The sequence below is a fragment of the Prorops nasuta genome, unplaced genomic scaffold (assembly GCF_024137725.1).
Source record: "Prorops nasuta isolate Cenicafe-Biocafe unplaced genomic scaffold, Cenicafe_Pnas_1.2 PNAS00004, whole genome shotgun sequence".
In the NCBI taxonomy this organism is placed as follows: Eukaryota; Metazoa; Arthropoda; class Insecta; order Hymenoptera; family Bethylidae; genus Prorops; species Prorops nasuta.
In genome coordinates this window covers 1,015,397-1,037,588 of record NW_027116801.1, presented here as the reverse complement: position 1 = coordinate 1,037,588, position 22,192 = coordinate 1,015,397, and the positions used below count along the sequence as shown (strand labels likewise).

Below are 22,192 nucleotides of genomic sequence, written 5' to 3'. Positions count from 1 at the left end.
ACCGCACTCGTGGAATAAATTCATATTTCAATTGAACCTCCCTCCGTTAAGCGAACCAAGAAATATTCGGCTAAAAAACGGAATTCGTTTTGGGCATTCATGACAAGTGTATAGATATAGACGTACATGCGGGACTACGGGTGAGTCAGACAAAACCTACAACACTGCAAAATTCGGGTTATATAAATAAAATTCTCTCAAAATATCTTGAATAATCGGCCTAAAATACTGAATGGACGAATTACTCTTAGTTACTCTCTCTCTCTCTCTCTCTCTCTCTATATATATATATATATATATATATATATATATACATTATTTAGCTTCTTCGTTATCGCAAAGATTTTCCTACCTGATTCTTTTTACAACTCTTCTATTGTCCACTGTTGTAAATCGACTATTGTAAATCGATATCGAGCAAATTAATCCACGGAGATATTGAGCAGCAGGTAACAAAAGCAATTTGAACTATTCCCCGTAGCAAATGAGGCGCTCCCTGATTAACACGCATTGGGTCAATTACACGGGTTAGCCGAGGGAACACGAAATTGCCTGCTATTAACCGAGGTGCGAGGGTGAATGCTGTCGGGAGCGAGAGATATATATCCACCGAATAACACTGCAATACCTACGAAATCTATACCTTCTAAACAAATTCACTCAATTTTCATTCCTTGTTTCATTACGAAACGTATACTTTCTTTCATTATTTCGCGCACAGTTTTTCCTCGATCAGGCGAAAACTTTGATAGCTCGGAGGGTCACTGCTGTATTTTTCCTTCGATATTTAGTAAAATACACAGGAAGTTAAGCTCGAGGTTGTACTCTTTGATGAAAAGCGAGGAGAATCGCTATTTATTGTCACACAACAATGCAACACCCCGTAGAATCCAAAAATCTGGTGATTTGATCGTTGCGAGCGCAAGGGGTGTGATAAACATCAGATAAGTTCTTCTTGGCTTCTTGTACAAGGGACACTGCAATTGCAAATTGATCGTGTTTAGAAATTCTGTCGGGCATGCCCCTCCTCTACGAATTTAAGGCAATTTTTACCTGATATAATTTAGGGTCCTCTTCTGGAACATTGTACTGAGCAAACACATGAATTACTGGCATTAAGACGAATAAGACTTTTCTGGAAGATTCGCGAAGTCTACTGTTGCGTTTGTCCCAGCCAGCTCCTTCCAACAACAGTCCGTAAATGAAAGCTCCTTCCTAAAGAACAATGAGATCGAGCTCTTTGACGTTGCTGTGATATTATATTATCGGATATAATGCAATTTATAGAGCTACTCACCGCAGGTGGTTTTTTAACGTCTTCCCCAGCAGCTTTTGTAACTGTATTTTTTAGCGTCACGTTATCCAATGCCCATCCTTTTCTGGATCTCGCCATTTCTTGCTTCATCGCCGTCAAAAAGCCTTGAGGGAAAAAACTCTTATGCGCAAAGTAATTCAAAGTAATTGAATTCAATCATGCAAAGCTAATGAATGCGCACCTTGCGGATTGAAAAATCCAGTGAGCCAGAATTTCACGGGTCTTCCAGAATTTAGCCAAGTATAAAACTGTCGATTTCTTTCTAATAACTCGGTGAACCAGAAACCAAGCGAGGAAGATTCCCAGGATTGTGCTTTCCATGGTTGTGGAATTCTTGCGTCATAAATATTGTCGAAAGCGTCTCGTAGTTGCTAAAAAAATTAATGAGATGTGGGTCCAATGAAACGACCTTGAAATTACCGAAGATAAGAAGAATAAGCAGAACTTACCTCGTTCATAATTATAACACCTTCGATGCCGAGCAGGAGATCCTTCATCGTAATTCTGATCGACTCGATAACAATTTGAATTCTATCAATTTCCTGCTTCAAGAAAATGTTCATCGGGGCTGTAATCCCCATGGCTCGTAACCTGCGAATGACCCACGTATAACGATAATTACGATAAATATTCATTAGCGAGGAGAGAAGAAATTGCGAGAAAAACTGCTGGTACCTTTCTTTCACTTGAAACGGTTCATAGTCAGCTGGTAATTTTCGCAGCATCTCTTCGACAAGAGACGCAACTTTATCCTCTCTTGACACACCACCACCCTCGCTCGATGTGTCCTTTGGCTGCACGGAAATTATCGTATCCAATACCAATTGTGTCGCGTTGCTCATGTATCTAGAAAAATGTATATTAATAGAATTATATTATTGATTTTCATTCGCTGCTCCCAAGTGTCCTATAACATACGCGATGTTGGCATTAGGATGCAGTCCATAAGCCTGAGGAGGATCTATACTGGGCAAAGCGTCGATCGCAGGCAAGTAGTCGCTGACTTGCTTGTAAATAAGCAACGGATATCCTTTGTAAAAGGAGAATCCTTCCGCAAACATATCTTCGGTGAACCAAACCTTGGCAAAAGTATTTAACAGCCTTTTATCGTAATCATCCGTGACACGTCCGCCATATTGGACTTCGCCTATCATATATCTGGAATCAGATATTTCACTTTACATATTACTCTCTTGGGACACTGCGTCCAATCGAAAGAATGAAAGAATAACGCGATAACAACAATTATATATAGTATACTATAAGGAAAAAGCATGTATTAAAATGTGGAAATAAGTAATAATGATAATAAGAGCGAGAGAGAGAGAGAGAGAGAGGCTAGATTATTCAGGAATAAAACAAAAGGAAAGGAAATGAGAACCTAACGGTGCTCCAGCTTATTCCTCGCTTAGGATCAAAATCACTCAAGTGGTTATTCATGAACATGCAGGAGGCCAACCAATCGGCAGAATTAAACTCGTATGGAATATTCCAGCCGAGTGGTCCGAATTTTCGACGCTCCTGCACAACGGTATGAAGAAACGATACGGTAAAAACCAAAGGAATAAATTGTATCACGTCGCATTGATCCAAAGACTCTTGTCCCATTGCGCTGTAAGTGGCAAGTAAACCAGCCCTGATTCCTGGGGAAAAGCAATAATCACATTTACACCGAAGACTGGACCCAGGGTAAACGTTCCATTTAACAAGAACGTCCCTTTGCGAGATTTACCTTGCGGTGGTTCGAACGTGTACTTTATTGACATTTGCAGGAGAGATATAGGGAAATCTTTGTGAGGCTCCGTAGTTATCCAAACTCGAAAATTTGCATGAAGCGGACCGGTCGAATCGATATCGGTCAAAAACTTGACCAGTTCCACCATGTACTCCAGTCCTAAATGGCAATTTTGACAAAGCACCCAATATCCCTGGAACATAAAGTTCTTTTTTTTAGTCACTCCCCCTCCCCCTTCTTTTTCTCTTTATCGAACGATCGCGCAATCCCTTCCCTAGTCCACCCCCCCCCCCCAACACCCATCCGCAACAGTTCGCATCGCATATACCTTGACACGCGCGTCTTCCATCAATCTCCTGGCGTGAATTTCCTGTCCCTGTCCCATCGAGATGGACCTACAGATCACTTCCATCTTTTTGGCCAATCGCTCGATGCTCGGCGTGGGATCCGAGCCCATGCTCAAGAAACAAATCATGGGAGTATTGGCTACTGACTCGCCATGTACCACGTCCAACAATGTGATGATCGGTTCGGCGAACCTGGTCCCTAACGATTGTGCGATATATTTTCTCGATTGAGAGAGTGCCCTGTCGATGCACCACGCTCTGAAACATTTTTTTAACGCAATTTTTTCATTAACCATACTCGTTCTTTTTTCTTCCTATACCCTTGTATATGTGCAATGCGTAGTATAAATAGCGCGGTTCTATAGTGCTCGCGTGGGGAAATTGATCACCTTATTAAAAGTAGACGTCGAAACGTGTCCAAGTTATTGTAGCCATCGGGTATTGACTCTTCCTCGGGCGCTTCCTTATCGTACCAAACTTTCCAATACCTTTCATTCGTTACAACTTGTTCGGTTATGTATTGAAACTGCCTCAAGGAAGAAAGCGCAATCAGATTCAGCCAATTCACATCCGTGATCCATTTACAAGGCTTCGGCGAGACCGTACTAAGGTCCAACGCTGCTCCTCCTTTTATCAAATACTGAAACTCTTCGTGAGTGACGCTTCCGCTTTGCAGCTCGATCTTCAATGCCATTAATAGGACAAACATGAATTTGTGCATCTCGTAAAGGCCCCTCGCTTTGTATTTGCATATCTCGAAAGTCAAATACTCGATAATGAAATTTATTCTTCTCTGATTAACCGGGGATTTCTCGGACCTTGCGTAAAGTTCAAAAGTGAAAATTGATAGAATTAATTGTTCTTCCATGCGTTTTCTATATTTAAACAATAAGTTGAAGAGTACAGTGTGCCTATACGCGTGAGTGTAGGTAGAGTCGAGAGAATGGAATAAATTTATAGTAAAAAGTGAATACGTATAAGAGATTCTGTACCTTTCTATGGAAATATCAAATCGTTCCAGAAACTGAGCCAGCGAGGTTTGATACATGCAATTCACATTGGCCATATCGCATATGAGGAAATATAAAACACTTCCTCGAGTGGCAACCGGACGGAATTCTTCTCGGGCTACATTAAGCTTCACTTCCGTCTCCTTTGCCACGATTAATTTTTCACTCACTTCCGCAGCAGTATTCTTCGTTGTATTTAAAACGTTCATAAGTTCTACGTCTTCGATCAGCGGACCCTTAATAAAGTATCGACAAGATTTTTCTATCGTCTTTTCGAACATTCTTCTTAAAAGTTCTCATCCAGATGAAAACAGTTGCAAAAGCAACGAAACGCAACGGAGGATAACGCAAGTTGGACGAATAAAAAGAAAATTACGAAGATACCTGGACTGTTGTCAATCTATGCAAAAGATTGGCTTCCAGCTCCTGAATTTTTCGCTTATTGGTTGTTACATCGGTAATCAATTGCGTCCTTTCAGTTTCCAACTCTGTTTTTTCCGTTAAAATCACTCTTCCCAAAAGCTGATCCTCCAATCCTAAGGAAAAATCATTGATTGATTTATGGGAAGAATAAAAAGGAATGACTAAACGTGCAATGACGAAGCTTTCCTTCACCTTTCATCGTCACTGTAAAATCGATGATGGAGGTTCGAGCAAAGATCTCTGGACTGTACGAGGGATTTGCCAGTTTCGTGGTAATGTAAAGTCGAAAATCACTGTTGTAATCGACCTCTTTATCACCCAGTTTTACCTAAGTGTCCCATCATTCGCAGACAAACTCGATCACTTTAATTGGCAACGCAATAAGTAATCATTAAGGAATGCGAACACTCACCTTTATAGATGAGCCGATTTTTATAAAATTCTTCTCCAACAAATTATTCAATATTGGATCCATGGTTTCCTCGATATCCTCTATGAGCAAGGGACGACCGAGTTGCACACAGTCTTCCAAATAATTCCTGAAATATTTGCTAGAGGGATGCGTTGGTTGTAACTCTGCACCTTCCTTATTTCTAATCCACTTCTTCCCTTGCAATTGTGGATCGATCAGCAATGGATATCTAGCAGCTTTCGTAACTATTATTCCATTTTGAATGGAGAGCTCATCGCTCGGTAGGCCTTGAAGATTCCATTCGCCAATCTGCCGGAGAAAAGTCAAAGGATTAGTCTTGAAATTGTGCCAACGCAGGAGGAAGGCAGAAATATGGTATAAAAATTCATAAGGATTATCAGTATGGTATACGGTAGCTGAGTCCGTGAGAGAATCGACAACGTTGACCGTCATTGAAATGGGAATCTTCTTCTCCTGGGTAAGATCGTACCATCTTCTTTGCAAGATATTTCGGAATTCTTGGTTGAAAGGGCCAGTATAGGATAAAAAGCCAGTCAAAATAACCGCGTCACCGATCAATCTATCGGTCTCCGACTTGAAGGAAGCCAATTGATCCGTCCAACGCACCCTTTCTCCCGCAAGCCCATCGATCATTGCAGTTGCTATGTCTGTTTTCGAACGACAAACTTCTGCCAGATCAACGATTACCTAATAAATAAAAAGTCAGTCATCGATTTGGTCGATGATAGCAACTTTTTACGAATTACGAAACGATTGGACCAATCGAAAACCACATACTTGACGTTCTTGCATGACAGCATCGAACTCCCTCTGCACCGCCCTCAAATCCTCATCCTTCTCTCTCAAAGTAGCTTCGGCCATTTGCAAGTTAGAATTGGCTCGATCGAATTTTGCCTCTTGCAGTACCAAGTTCATCTGTCAAGCATATCAAGAAATATATATATATATATATATATATTTCCAGTGTAAAATCGTAAACCTTTCATTTTACACTCGGAATCTATACTTTTAGGGTATAGATGTTGAGCTGTGGTGGGTAACGCAGCTACCCCATGGCTATATATGTATCAACAGAATTGAAATACCTTCAAAGGCAATACGTCTTTGTTTATCCCATAGAAAGTAACCATGGAAATGGTCCACTGAATGAGACCAGCAACGTTTCCGCAAGCCTGTTTTGCTGCGTCGTAATTGTATTGTGGATAATTCAAGTAAGGTATCATTAATTCGACCGTCTCTGCATTGATTCTGTCTTTAGGAAAGTTCTGAAGGTTGTAGAGAAATCTGGTATCTGCGAGAACCTAAAATGTTTCAACGGAGAGTATTGGTAAATGTTCTTATCATCATCATCATCATCATCACTATTGACCTTTAAAGCTTCGGGCCAAGATGGAACAATGAAATCTTTCTCCCAGTCCGGCTTGACCAAGTCTAATTTCTTGCCAAATAAGATCAGCACGCAATCCATGATCAAAGTAATCAAGTATGGAGGTTTGCCCAATTTACGTACTGTTGCTATATCGGTCGCTTTTATGGTCTGAAAATAATAAAAATCATAAAAAATATATGCGCTACACCCAGCATGATTCTGCACTATATACTTTTTCCAGGGAGCATTGTCAAATTTGCAGTCTCGTTATAAATTAGAGAATGGTGTACATGTATATACAAGGTCGTTGACTGGGATAAATTTACCATTAGAGCCGCTTCGGCGGCCTCCAATGCGGGTGCTGCAGCTTCCAGCTTACGTTCAGCTATTGCCTTTTCCTTGGAAATCACTTTCAAGATTTTCTCGGCTTCGTCTTTAGACTTTTGGACTTGCATTTTCACCACCGTAGCTTCCCTCTTCTTCTCGTTAACCACCGCAACGATCTGGGTATTTTTGAGAATCAAACAACAACCTCTTAGCCATAATATCAACAAGAGAATTATTCTATTTTGGAAATAAAGAGGATAAGGCAGTAAAGTTAGACAACGTACAGCTTCCACTTGCACATTTTTAGAAGCTATTTCCTCCAAATTGACTTTTAACACCTTCCGCAGCTCATCGACTTGGGTAGCCGCGTCGACCAATTTGCTCAAACCACTATTCATGCGAAAAGCGAGAGTATTAATTCTGTCCAAATGTTGCTGATAGAGCGCTTTGTAGGCATCGAGGAAGGTTAAGAAAGATTTGGGAGTAACGTAGACTTGTCGTCGAAATCTGCAAGAGTCAATTGTTAGCATCGGTACAGCTAGCTATACATATATAGTTGTATATTTTTCCTATAAGTTATTTCATCGACCTGTTGTAATACTCTGTACAGACGTCGCTAACGCTATCCTGACACTCAGCCATTACTTGAATCAGTTGTTTCTTCGATTGGGGTGTACAGATGACTTTGAAATTATTGAGGGAATGCTCGCTGACAGCAAAGAGAGCATCCTTCGGCCACCTGAAGAACCAATCGATCGTGCAACCGGAAATCAAACCGGGGAATCTTAGGGAGCGCGACCGGAAGGCCTCCCCCACCTGCGCAAAGACACATCGTGTTCTTAACGGAGAATTCGCGTTCGTATAATTGTGAAATTTGCGTAATTCGGTGGCTGCTGCGTTGATTCTTTCACCCTGTATAAGATGCATCAAGACGATAATCAATGGAGGGAGAAAATGATTTACCGGAGAAAAGCACAAAGCCAGGTGTAAATTGTTCCTCGCTCGAGATATGAAATACTCGTATAAACTATCCTGAGTCATCGGTCGTTTCGGATCTTCCTTCCTCATGATGGCTCCGATATTTGTCAAAATCTCATCGAGCTCGTCTTTCGCGAATAGATTCGCAACTTCACCGACGCTTAAAACGTTATTGATGTATTCCAGAAAGGCTTCGTCCATTATTTCGTTGTCGGTGAATATGAAGGTGAGACCTTTACTCTCCGTTCCAGACTCGCGATATAATTTACGTAAGTCATCCATTAAATTATTCACGTTGTAACTCCTGTAGAAAATTTCAAAGTTTCCTATATTATTTCCCGACTATATTCAGAATTCCTTAATTATATATATATACACGTGACCTCGTCAAGACGATCTGGAAGAATGTAAAACCAGCCAGAAAGGATGCTAATCGGGTCAAACTTTGCTTGCCAGATCCGCCAACTCCCACCAGCATAGCATTGCCTCGTGGAACACCAAGAATTCTCGAGATTCGCATTAAATGCACAAGCGCATCGTGGAAGAATACCAGATCCAGACTCATACCACGGATGTATTCGTTAAATTGTTCCATTGTTGATCGGACTTTTTTTATTACCGCTTCGTAGCTGCAATTGACGATATAAAATATTACTGCAAATAGAGATGATGACAAAGGTGATTATATAGATTTAATTATCCAACTATACTACTTTCATTCAATGGTAGAATTATTACGATTGCGAGAAAATCATGACGACTCTTTAGATTGGTAGGATGAGCGTCGAATAGGTATATATATATAGATATAGATATAGGTATAAGTTATAATACAAACTTTGGAATTTCTTCGTAAACCTTCGGAGCTTCGAGGACAAAGTCCTCTGGTTCGTCACCGGTTGGCTCCGGAGGTTCTCGTAAAAAGTTGACGAAATATGCCTCGTCTTTTGAGAAGTGGACAAAGTTCTCACCCAGCATCCTCTCAGCCTTACGTATCATTGCGTCTCGGAACCATTGTGTATCATCGCTGTTTATGAACCTACGAATGAAAAGTCATTGTCTCTGTTTCTTCGACTCCTTGAACTCTTCGTTTCTTAATCACCGCAAAAAGGTAATATAACGAGAAAGGAGGAGGGGAAGTTAAGCTAAATAAGGTTATATATACCTATCGGCTATTACACGAGTGCACTCGTGAGCCCATAATTTCAATAAAGTCGAGATGCTGGTGCACTCGGTTCCCTTAATTCGCAACATTCCTTCCCATATTCTCGACAAATCCCGCAGATTAAACACGTAATGAAATTTGGCTGGAGTCGGTAACATTTTAATCTTAATCTCTTGCCACAAAACTCTGGTCAAAGGTATTAAATTCCATATAAAATTAACGATCTCCTCGTTAAATCTGCTGTAAGAAAAATATCCTTCGGCGATCTTTCCTGCAATCGCACCGATCGATCGATTTATTCGTAGCGCAGTTTTCGTACGCGGTAAATGTCGATAATAAGGGTGTGTGAATGAAGCTTTATAGTTATTCACCAAAAATCGTGTCCATTGATTGCTCGGATGGCAGAGTGCAATTGAATATGTTAAATTGTCTCTTCAATCTGGGGGGTATGTCGTTTCTTCCTCCGCCAGGATGAATCATAGCAGCGATCAATGTGACATCTAGAATAGTGCAAAAATCGCCAGGCTTCTCCAACGAATAGAATCCACCGTATTCCATTAACTGACGTGTCAATTCGTTCGTCACCTGGTCCCCCCATTCATTGATCACTGGCATATTAATGTCATCGATGAAAACCGTCATTTTTTTCCCTCCCACTGGACCAAACGTCATTCCTACTCTCTTTTCCACGTAACTTTCCAGTACCCTCTGTACGAGAGACAAAATCATTTCATCGTTGGCAACGCCATGAAGAAAAGTATGGATATGCTATATACTATAATCGTAAGCTATTTACCTGGACCATGTTAGGGGTGGATGCTGATGAAAAATTGAAGGATTTTTTTAAATGGAGATCAGGATCATACTTCTCCATGTAACTTTTTATCATGACAGTTTTCGCTGAACCTTGCTCCCCTATTTATCATATCATTGAATAATATCTAATTGTATCAGCGAATAGAGATAAATTGTGTTAATCTGTTAAAGATCTCGCTTACCAATTAAAAGTACAGCTTTCTCCTGCTTGGCAATTAGATCCATCAAGAATAACGTTCTGGTATTATCGACGTTTGGGACTAAAATTGAATAAAATTCCAAAGTTGAGTTTTCATCGCTCGGGTATTGAAAATCTGCAACCCTGCTGGTCCAATGTTTCCACTGTCCGTTCGAATCAACGAAGTATTCGAAAATTGTTTCATTAGCCTAGCGTGAAACAAGCGCTCTCATTAATATTTATTAATGAATCGTATGGTATCGTATGTAGTATACTAGTATCGTCGACTGATGAAATACGAACTGCACATTTGGGCCAATTAAAATTGGATGTGTGGCTCGTGAAAAATATTTCCAAAGATTTTCTCCCATCGGTTTCGAGAGTCGCACCCAAGCTCCACATAAGAGAGAAGAGAAATTGTTTTTCCAAACAGTTTGCAGGACTGGCCTCTGTCAACCATAACAATTCGTTTTACGCGAAAATTTCGTATATGCCGAAGGTAATGGACGACGTGGTAGGTGCTCCTCTCACCGTCGCTATATCCCAGCTTGATCAATCCTATCAGCAAATCAATCGTCTGATGTATGTAATGCGCTTCGGTAAGCGTAATTTTGGACGTAAGTTGCGTGAGAACGTAGATCGTTGCATCCTGATAAATCTGCCTAAACAGTTCTCGCAGTACCTCAGCCTCGAGGGAAGATCGCGTTTTCAGCCAAGCCTGAAAAGTTTCGATAATATCGGATTAGCTGGGAAACTGGAAAAAAAAGCTTCCATGAATGGAATGAGAGAAAAATATAGTTGTTTCGCGTCGTGACGCGACGCGCGAGTCAATACTTCCAAAACTGGCGACCATTTTAGCACAGATGCGCTGAAAAAGACCATGCCCATTCTCGATACGGTAGCGGGTGATGCGTTATCAATATTGTCAGGCTCGAACACCAATTTGCTATTGGGAGCCATGACAATTCTATCACCATTGGCCAATGTCAGTGTTTTGTTGTCATCCAAAACAGAATTCAAGTTTTCAATCCAGACAGCGTCGACGGGTCCATCGAGAACAAGCCAAATGAAATCGCTCTTTTTCATGAGGGTGGCTCTTCTCCATAGGGTCGAGAAGATTCCATCCGTCCAATCGTTCGTCGCCACATCCAGGCGTCCGAACATCTGTGCAGCCGTGATGGCCTAAGAATCATTTGAAAACCATTTAATCGTCCAATCCACCCTCTTCCCTATCTCGCAATTGCAGAATTTGCAGCCGAGAGATATAGTTGCTGCAACTAGCAAGTAATGCAATGCCAACTTTTGGATTCATCCTAATCTCCTTGTGCGGCAATCCCATTTCGGTCAATGCCCTCATTAGTGCCCACATGCATCTTGTTTTTCCCGATCCCGTTGGACCAAGAACCATCAAACCATGGCGCACCAGGGATGTCTCATAAAGCTGAAAGTTCCAATGGCTTTAACTACTTTGCTCCCATTAATTTATCAATTTATCTAAATATATGTGTGTGTGTGTGTGTGTGTGTGTTGCTCGCATCCCACAACCATTTTTCCAATGTAACATTAACCTGAACAGTCTTCAAGTTCCACTCGGCATGATTCTTTACTCCCAATTGTTCCGTTGCGATAACCAAAGCCTTCTGCAGATCTTTGTAGGTTTGAGTGACCAGTTTTACTCCAGGGAACATATCTTCGATCAAGGACAAAAACAATGGCTCGTCTTCGTCGACCAGCTTTGATAAATTCATGTCTCTGAAAAAAGATCCAACGTTGAAGGGATTTGCGAGGTTTACTCAGCCATTCGTACTATGTATAAATGATAAAAAAAAAATGCATTTATGGCACGGGTAAAATTATAATAGAAATGCCCTTACCTCAATACTCTCATGAGAGTGGTCTCCTCAGATTCTCCTGGACGTGCTCTTTTTTGCGCTCCAAGTGTTCGCAAACAGGACAAAATATTTCTCAAGCCAAAATCATAATGCACTTGCTTGCTGAGCTGCTCTTCGCATAATTTGTACAAGGTAAAGAATTTTTTTGATAGTACCATATTTTCCCGGAAACCGCAAGCAGCCAGTTTAACCCTTATGATGATCTGAAATATTCACTTTTTTTTAGGATATTGTTACTACACAATTTTTCCTCTCTCTGCGCAATACTGCATGCAATTGGGAAGGACCCTAAAAAAAATATCTCTTGGCTTGGCTAATACCTGTCTGTCAGGGACCATCATAGCGACGCTTCTAAATTGAATTTTCAAATTTTCCGGAAGCTCCTGACGACCAGCGTAACCAGGGTTCATCGTGATAAAGATGCCAAATTCATAATTTAAGCTATAATACTCGTTATCGCTGTGCACGAAAGATAAAAAGAGAGAGAAGCGTTAGTCGTTGAAAAAGTCACGGGGAGGAGGTTGATCGTGAGGGGGGGGGGGGGGGGGAGGAAACTCGTAATTGACACACCTAAAGAGAAACGACGTCTTTCTCGCTTTTCTGGCATTAAGCACAATGGCAATTTGTTGAGCAGCGACAGACAGTACTGGCAGTTCGATTCGATTAAATTCATCAAAGCAACCCCATACACCGGCCATCGCCAGACCTTTGAAAATCCTTCCCAAACCTCGAAAATCCATTTGATCAGAACAATTAAAAACTACAACATATTTGCCAAGGGCTTTGCCCATATCTTTCGTGGTTTCCGTTTTACCAGTACCCGCAGGCCCGGCTGGTGCACCACCAAAATTCATTCCTGTAAAACAAAATAAAAAACATGAAAAAACGAATCCTTTCTATATTCGATTAAAAACACCCAGATTCTTCTCCACTGAATATCACGAAATAATTGACAGAGTGATACGTGTGCGTTAATATAGGCTACGTTTGGTAATTTACTGCCAGTGTGTACCGCAGCAGCGTCATTTTATCCTTGTCAATCGACTAGCAGCGGTAAACGCAGATAGAATGATGCTCGCAGTGCTGCTGGCAGTAAATTCCCGAACGCAGCCATAATGCGCATATAGTATAGTGCTTTAATAGAAATTATGCGTATCGCACCAACAGCCTGGGACAGCGTTATGTAGCATCTGTCTGTTAACGGAGTGATGGCCAATCTATCCGTACATCCTAGAAATTCGTTTTGATAAATAAATTCGACGTTCGTTATCCTGACAGGGACCTCCTCGGTTTCATCGTTGTAATAAAACCTGCACTGTTTTAGCCATTCAAAGTCGGAAATACTGCGGACCCTCAGTCGACACAATTCGTCAAAAATGTCCCTGCGCGTTTGTGGAAAAACTAATTATTCAGCTATAATGTGGCTGCTTGAAATATACGCTGGCTATACCTCTGATGAACGTGAATTGTAATTAAAGCCTCGTATTTCGCTCTTGCGTATTTCGTCAGATCCTTGACCGTCACGTCAATTAGGCCGTTTAATAAATCGAGGAACCACTGGTTCGTCTTTTTCATCATATTTTTATCCCGTTTTATGGAAAATCTTATCGCCATTTCTGCATTGTAGGTCCACAATATCTGTATCGCTATTAACCCCATCTGAAAGCGTATATACATATATATATATATATACATAGCATAATAAAGAGTACATAACGGGACTCTCGAGTAATATAAAAGGATAGCAATATATATATTTTCTCCTCTCTTTATTATTACTTGTAATATAGAGTTATCGATAACTTCGATGATATCAGTGTCCGGATTAGCGAAAATTTTAATCATTCCTTGCGATATGACCCATCCTACCGATAAACAATGAGAGTTTGACAAAGCGTTCAACCAGACCTCTACACCTCCGGTACACTCGACTGGATTTTCCAGTACGACCTTTTCATTTTCTCTGGAATACATAGCCACTATTTTGTCGTAACGTTCAGGGGAGAATTCCACCTAAAGCAATTCGATAAAACACCAGTGTAAATATCAGGCCGACATTGCTTGTCTGAAAGAATCGTTAAAATAGCCGAAACATTTGTACATACCCTTTCCATATTATCGAACAATCCGGTGAGATATTTCTGTATCGTATGACAATCCGAAGCCTGGCCAAGTATTTCCAATAAAGTCGGATCGGAGATGAAGCAAAATCTTGGAAATACGGCACGTTTAGTTTCCAGATACCTAAAATTCAATGAAAATCGATAATGGGTTGGATCATTCGAGTCCCAGTTTAATGAAATCTCCTCGACCAACCCACTGAGCGATTTCTGACAAGACTCCAATTGCTCCAATAAATAAACAAGAGTCTGACCCATGGATTCATTTCTCGTGCAGGCTTCGACCGCGTTAGTCTTCTCACGTGCACCAGTCATCAGTCTGACCCATGTTTTATCGATTTCCTGTAAGATCGATCGAATAACTTCACACACGATTTATAACGAGAAATTATTGAAACCAAGTCGAGCCGAACCATAATAAGCAAACTTGCGATTCACTTACGTTGAAGCGTTTTGCTTCAGCTGGCAATTGCTTGGATATATCACCACCGATAAATACCGCTTCCAGATAAATCCACAAATTCTGAACCGTCAACCATCTTGCCAGTATTTCCGATGTGTTAGTTAACTTGCGCTGCCATATCAGGATTTCTTGTTTGAAGAATACGTTGTAGCTGAAGAGGAGCAAGTTGCCTTGTGATTTATATATATATATATATATACATCTCCATTATATTGCGCTCTGTATATATATATATATATATATAGTCCGCTTGCGCAATATATTATTTCTGTATAATTCATTGTCCCTGAGGAGTTTTACCGATTGGCTAGTAACGAGCTAACGATCATTAAGCTATCCTCGAGCGCAGCGATTATCTCGGTAGACTCAGCTCCCTTTAATAACAGTTCGCCCCTCTTCTTAAAGTTGGCAAATTGCAAATTAACGATAGACCAGTCTGCTATAATTTGCTGAAGTTTTGACTCGATATCTTTTTCTTTAACTGCGCAGGTACATATGTCCTGTCGAGTGATTAATTGTTGTTCAAAAACCAGATTAACAGGATTCAGAGAATATAAGCTGAAGACTCTTTTGTAGCACGCAGAAGTCACGGTATACCTCGACGTCGTCCTTGTGTTTCAATAAAGGAGCTTTCATGACATCACCCAAGGTAAAATTCTCCGAAGTTACATCAAACTCGTAATTGCAGACCGCGGATAATTCGTCCCAGTGTCGTTTCTTCATAGCTTTATTCGCCATCATCTCCAACAACGGACAAGTCTCGCTGAAATCATCCACTCTTTTCTTTAGATCGATAAAAGCTGGCCAGCTTCTCATTCCCTGTGGCATCAAACGACACCTGGACAAAATAGGGAAAGACGGCTAAAGCATTAAACCTGTTCTTTTCTTTCTGTTTTTTTTTTTTTTTTTTTTTTTATTCTTCTCAGAAAAGACGTACTTATTCTGCAAGTCATTAAGCTCGGCAATAATGATGTCGGTATCAACTTGCTGCCACGGAATGTCATAGTAGCCATCGATGGAGCTCATAACTTGTAAATACAAACTGTAGAGCTTTTGCAACAAAGATATCTCCCTTTTTCTACGTTGGAGCTCCGGATATTCCGTCATCTCTAGACCAAACAAGATCTCACCGCTACTGTAAGTCTCATATTTTTCCCAGAGATCTCCGAAGCGAAATTGAAATATCGTAAGCCTGTAAATGGATATTCGAGAAGCGAAAGAAAGAAAGCGAGGCAAAGGAGAATGAATTTTGGAAAAGACCTCGCGCTAGCTTCTCTAGCGGGTAACCCCTCGACCATCGGTCCTTCAACTTCGAAATCATTATGAAACTTTTGAACGTCCTTCTTCAACTCGGTTATTCCTCGGGTTAGTTGCTCCTTCAGTGGCTCCTGCATCTCGCATATTATAGCTTGAACATCCTTAGCCTGGAATCGTTAATAGAGAAATTTCTTGTAAATCAGTATACGAGAAGCTTCGCCCGCTTATTACGGGGATAGCATCTCAGAGTCCTTATATCGTTACCTTATCCAGCATATCGTTAAAAATTCCACGAATAGTTGCCACGATCGCTTGCTCCTCTTTTAGGACAACAATCCTATTCTCCTCCAGCTGCTGATACGTCTCCTCGATAAGAAGCAACTCAAAATCATGCTCCACAAAATCATTTCGTATCTCTGCGAGGCACTTCATTGCTATCCTCACGTCTTCCAAATTCACGATCGACATGTCGAGGACTTTATTCTTTTCGCGAATGTATTCCACGATGGCCTTTAGCTTGTTTCTGTAATTCATCGATAATTCTTCGCCCAGCTTCAATCTCCAACCATCCGCGTGTTCCAGAAGGTCAGACTTTAATTTTTCTGCGCGTGGATAAATTTCAACGGACAAGGATAGGTTTATATGTATGTATATAGAAATGCAACTGGTGCAGGTCTATGGAATTGTTTTTTGCCTCGAGTCGTAATACCTGTTCGTATTTCGACAGGACCGATGATGTAGCGATCGGGAATTGATAAAATCTCATCGTACCACTTTTTGTATTCTATGAATTTCTGTTTAATGTCTTCGACGATTGGCTCGGAATGTACGAATTCTTTGATTATGTCATCTCGTCCCTCGTCCCAGGTATGAGAATGCTTCGTCGAGCAGTTCTGTTAAAAGTCAAATAGATATTTTTTTACGAAACTGACAGTCGCTTAATATTCCTATGAAAATTTCTATACATTGATTAAAAGCTCAACGTCGTCCTTCAATAAAAGAATAGCTGCTTGCAAGCCTAACGCATTTCGGATTATTTCCTTATTTTCCATGACGTTGTCATAATAATTCTTCAAATTACTACTGCTGCCTGCAAGAAATTTTTGATAAATTATATTCCCTTGTTTTTCCAGTGTATAAAACTATTCAAAGAGGAAACAGTGCTTAATACTATTTAGATTATAGTGAGGATGTCTTTGTCCCCAGAGTATTATGCTCTTATGCGTTTCCAACAAATTCTTCACTATGTTATTGAAGTAAAATTGTAATTCCTCGATTGACGGATCCAACAAAATGTCCGGTGTTTGCATAATAAGATGAGTATAGTAAATGGGTGAATCGTTTTCATCTGTATACGTTAATGCGATTCCTCTATAAGAGAGAAGGCGAAAATAAAGGGGAGTTATTTGTGCAATTTATCAAAAGAAATATCATTTTTGAAATTGAATTGCCAGTAAAACCTAGTGGAATCAGTTTTTTTCCTCAAAAAATCCAGAGACATTTTTGTAGACTGCACCAAAGCTGCTACAAGCTTATGATGGAAATAATTGAATACCTCCATACACTCCTCGTGCGCCTTCGTAATATCAACCTTTGTAGTTTTAGGCACGGGAAAGAAGCCTGGAAAACAGAAGCACTACGAATATATCATTAGAAATATATAAATCTACGTGTTATGTGTGTGTATCAGGATAAATTGAAGAAAAATATGTTACGAGTCTAATGGTTATTCGTATACTATTATACCAGGTTCCACGGGGCCCTTGAGCAGCTTTGTCAATGATCTGTTTGGCTTGTTAATTCTTTTCTCATCCAACCAATTGTACTTCATGTCCTCTACGGTTGGATCACTAATACGTTTCATAAATTTATCAATGATACTGGCGACAGTTTTCTCAGCAGCCAAAGACTTATTCTCCAAAGTTGCAGCAATCGAATCTCCAAAAATGACGTTCTCCTCAAGAACCACTTGGGGCTTCTTTGGGTAACTGGAGAGCTTCAATAACATCGTCTGTCCAATAGTATTAAAGACTTCATCGACCCGTGCCTCTTTCATGTCTTTTATCTGTTTAACGAAAATCTCCAGATCAATGAGAATATCCTTGATATACGAGCACGTCTCGGGAAGTTTCAGGGAGAACCAAGTAACCACGGATAAGCAAGGACGAAATGCAATTTCAAGGTCAACCAAAACGAATTGCATCAGATTCAAGAACAAAAATGGACAGGATCGTCTGGTGGGAGAAGTGTATTGATATTTCGATATTTTTCTTTGAAACTACAGTCTAAGATGACAGTACTCTCTACCTTATCTCATTATTCTCCTGGATTAGTCTGCACACAATTTCATAGGTAACGAACAGTTTCTCCTTAAAGAATGAAACAATTTTTATCAAATCTGGAAGCTCCAAGCCCAATTTGACCATATGCTCGGATTCCTGGATCACTTGAATCAAGTAAGGATCGAAATTCGTCGCGTACTTATTCGTTGCTGGATGGCGAATTATCAGAGGTGACGCTAAAGCTAGACGGACCTGAATTGTTGAAAAATTCTCTCAGTAAATGCTAATAAACAGAAAAAAAAACTACGACCTTGCGTTAAACTTGATGCTTACAATATTGACGGACTCACACCATGCTTTATGGTGAATAATCTCGTAATGAACAAAGACGCTGATAAGGGCATTATACATTTTAATACATTTCTGCATAAGATCATGAGTAATCACTCGTTTCCGCAATTTAAATGTTTTCATTGGATATTCGACGCGTTCGTATAATTGTCGAATCCACAAAATTCTACCGGTCATGGGGGGAAGATTTCGTGGTATTGGTGGATCCGATCTATCTTCGTTATATCTATTTCTAACGTTCTCAATCTCTGCCCGGTAAATTGGTACTAATTCCAAAAGTTTCCTATCGATCGCCAAATCCTTCAATTTCAGCTTTTGAAATCTGTGAAAAGAAAATCTCGTCTCATTGGACTTTTCGGAAGCAATCAATGGAAAAATAATCATTGCTCCTTATAGAATGTTATTATAATAAAACATTCGTTAAACCTCATGATAACCCTGAGTGCATCGGCTATATTAACTGCTTCGGCTACGCGATTAGAAAAGAAACGCTTGAGCTCGAGTTTAATCTCTCCCACTCGTTCCTTAAAATCATCGTAGTCCATTTGGAACTCCATTTTTCTATGATCGAATGGGTCATAAGTTCTACTGTATATGATATCAAATAAAGCATCCAGTCTTTTGGCGAATACATCTATCCCTTCTAAGGTCGAGCTTTGCAAAATGGAAAATTTCAGCATTGTTTCTAGAACATCCTTTATCTGAAAAAGAAATAGAATATTATAGGGTCGAAGACGACCACAGCTAAGCTCTCTCTTTCCCTCTCCCTCCACCTCTCTAGGTTTTTGTCCGTTTTGTCTTTCAAAACTCACTTTTAACAATCTTTCATTGAACGCTTCGAACTTTCCGAATACGTATACCTCAGACATTTGAAATGGTCTCTCCTCTAGACTACTCTTGTTCCTTTTGCACATTTCATTGTAGTAATGACGGTATTCCTCGTACAATTTGATGCAATCCTATAACAACAATATTCCAAAAATATAAATCTGCAGAATTATCAGTATATTTATTATATATAATCTCGTCGACCAGTGGACGGCGATCGACGTTGGGTAAATGAATTTTACTTTGATTCTAGAAATCACAGTTGATTTTGCGTCCTGCCAAATCCTTACGGTATTATTATCCGTTAGATAGTTCTTACAGGCCAAAATCATTTGGTTGGTCATCTAAAATTTGAAATTGATATTTTCGCTTCGTTTGTGACCCTCTTATAGAAATTTATAACACACTCCTTTGACATTGCAGCATATACATAATAATATCTCGCGGGTTTACCTTGACGAAAATAGCTGTCAACATTTTCGACGTGTTGAAAAATCTGGAAGTAGCATTTATCATTCTTATGGCGTAGAGCAATGGTGGCAAATACACGCCAATCTCGGTTGGATTCATATTGTACAATGGATAAGAAAACTTTTTCAACGCGTGAAGATACTTCACGTTGTCCTGCGTCAATATATAAGCCGCCTTCACGTGATTATCCACCTTCCTCCATTTCTACAAATCGACACAAGATTATTCATCGATCCTAAATCGTTGAGCCAAAATTTCCTTCGAAAACTGCACCTTCATCAATTTCGATTCCGACTCGATCAGATATTTGAATAACTGTTTCACGTGATCAGAGTCAATGTGCTTAACCACCGACAAGAATGTCACCAGCAATCTTCTCCAATATTCCAACTCGTCGATCGGTCCGGCTCTTTCCGATTCCCTGCGCAAACGTTGACTCTCCACAATTGCCTAAATTTAGAAAATTCTCGTTGAAGAAGCACCGTACGACGAATTGTATAAGTAAAAGGTGTCGATTCTCGAATTTGAAAATAACGATCGACCCTCTCAATTAATCGTTTCCATATTTCTACACTCTTCTCTATCTCGATCACGATACGTTGATCTTTCTCGAACGGCATATCTCCTGATATGAAATGATCCTCGTACAAACGCCAATCCATGTCGAATCTTACCATGTCTTTCAAGTCCTTCCTTTGAACTGAGAAACAATGAGTTTCGGGCTTGTTAATGTACGTTACGTTGACAAAGTTTGTACAATATCAGCATACTCTTTCTTACTTCGTAATAATTGGTGAAAACTTTGGAAATAATTGACAATATTGTCGATGATGGCCTGCGCTCCTTCCAGCTTCGAGATTCTCTCCCATTCCGTGTCATCGACGGTCAAAGGTCCGTGCACACCGGATATTCGAACATCAGCGCCATCGATCAGCGATCTTGATATCAGATCAATGTCGCAATAGGCATAAAAGATTTCCTACGTGAAAAAAATACACTTTGCTGTAATAAAAAAGTTGCGAACAATTGGTAAGCTTTGTAATAAAACATTCTCGGTAAAGTGAAATGTTCGGCCTTTACATTCTCCAGCTGTTCTTCGTCCTTTATACGATGATCCGTTTTCAATCGGTACACGATTACACAATTGTTGAAAAGTTTTTCCGACATATCACTGACGCAACAGCGCATCATCCATTTCTTATTCTCAAACTCTTTCACCCATCTGCCGGATTCTAATAGCAAAGTTACCAAAGAGAATATATAGATATACAATAATATTAGGACGACGAGAGAAATTGTGACAACAGTTTTTAAAGAATTACCAAAGGGCGGTGGCCCCATGGCTTGAAAATTGATTCTGATAGCCTTTCGACCTCCTTTCGCAAAAATACTGTTAAAAACTCGCAAATACTCCTCTTTATCCAATACTCCTTCTTGCAAAATCTCTGGGCCGACATTTAGCATAATTGAAACTGATTCGAGTATCTTTGTGTGTAGATCGCTCAGTTGTTCTTCCCTTGCGCTTCGCCATTTTTCATATCTTGCCTGAAAACATTTGTTATGTTCGTCTCATTCGATCGACCTGGCACATGCTATTCAAACACGTGTACTGAATACGAGGTGCATGAATGTGTTACAAAAAAAAACCCTTATCGGTGCCCTTCTTAATCTGCACCATCTGCACCATCGCAACGGCTAAATATTTCTTCAGGTTTCTCTCGCGCGCATTTATACGCGCAAAAACCCAACAATGCATCATCGCATACCTCGAGTTCCTTTCTTGCGTAACACTTGAGATTCTCAGTGCCTACAACTCACCAAACGGTCCTCTATCGTTTCTTGATGCACATCTTCGCCACTTTGTCCCGTACCGTCTATCCATTCACCCATTTCCTGTAAAATAGTCTAATGAGTGTATATTTGATCACAATGTTTTTCACCAGCAGTCGATAAAATTATTTTACCAAGCTTCCTTCTTTCTTCCGACCTTTCCCCCCTATATCGACATCCTCGCCTTCGTCTCCTTCGATACTTTCTATTACCAAGTCATCGCTCTGTTACACGAAATTTTCTTCGTTTTTATGGTCAATCTCACCAATATATATAATAAGGTCTATTATAAACGCCATTGAAATAGCATTTACGTACAATAAAATCTTCATCGACATCTTGCTTATTGCTACTTTTTGATCCTAAATAACGCTCCGCAGCTTCAAATTCTTCGTATTTACTGACCCATCGTGCAGCCTCTTCTTCCTCCTATTTCAAATAATGAGTATGTAAAGCACTCTTAAGGAATAGTACAATTTTTATTGGATCCAGTCTAATAAAGTTAACCCAATTACCAAAAACTCGTCAAAATTTGCTCTTAAATTTACAAATTCTGAGGAATCTTCCTCTTCTTCCTCTAGCTCGTCGGTAAACATTTTTCT

The 22,192-nt window shown here is 40.1% G+C and overlaps 1 protein-coding gene across 1 annotated transcript; it reads right to left on the bottom strand.

Moving 5' to 3' along the window:
* Nucleotides 1–851: 851 nt before the first annotated feature.
* On the bottom strand, nt 852–22,186 carry kl-3 (dynein heavy chain 8, axonemal kl-3). The gene is given in 67 exon segments (XM_066725828.1): nt 852–977; nt 1,054–1,215; nt 1,298–1,419; nt 1,497–1,686; nt 1,765–1,906; nt 1,991–2,161; nt 2,234–2,473; nt 2,697–2,958; nt 3,048–3,243; nt 3,379–3,655; nt 3,787–4,215; nt 4,390–4,643; nt 4,792–4,943; nt 5,023–5,158; nt 5,243–5,551; nt 5,654–5,950; nt 6,041–6,178; nt 6,349–6,564; nt 6,633–6,800; nt 6,959–7,135; nt 7,244–7,466; nt 7,549–7,775; nt 7,923–8,241; nt 8,321–8,566; nt 8,776–8,976; nt 9,103–9,373; nt 9,474–9,810; nt 9,899–10,017; nt 10,101–10,305; nt 10,400–10,543; nt 10,605–10,814; nt 10,931–11,278; nt 11,397–11,537; nt 11,665–11,848; nt 11,971–12,191; nt 12,309–12,447; nt 12,559–12,844; nt 13,150–13,370; nt 13,439–13,647; nt 13,768–14,001; nt 14,094–14,232; nt 14,305–14,450; nt 14,551–14,722; nt 14,872–15,071; nt 15,169–15,409; nt 15,509–15,763; nt 15,832–15,995; nt 16,093–16,430; nt 16,538–16,721; nt 16,794–17,199; nt 17,289–17,448; nt 17,575–18,062; nt 18,136–18,362; nt 18,444–18,783; nt 18,888–19,162; nt 19,274–19,420; nt 19,532–19,633; nt 19,743–19,964; nt 20,034–20,210; nt 20,303–20,460; nt 20,541–20,739; nt 20,841–20,992; nt 21,083–21,305; nt 21,579–21,653; nt 21,725–21,814; nt 21,909–22,019; nt 22,106–22,186. Coding segments are annotated over 67 exon segments (14,121 nt in total).
* Between the last annotated feature and the right edge of the window lie 6 nt (nt 22,187–22,192).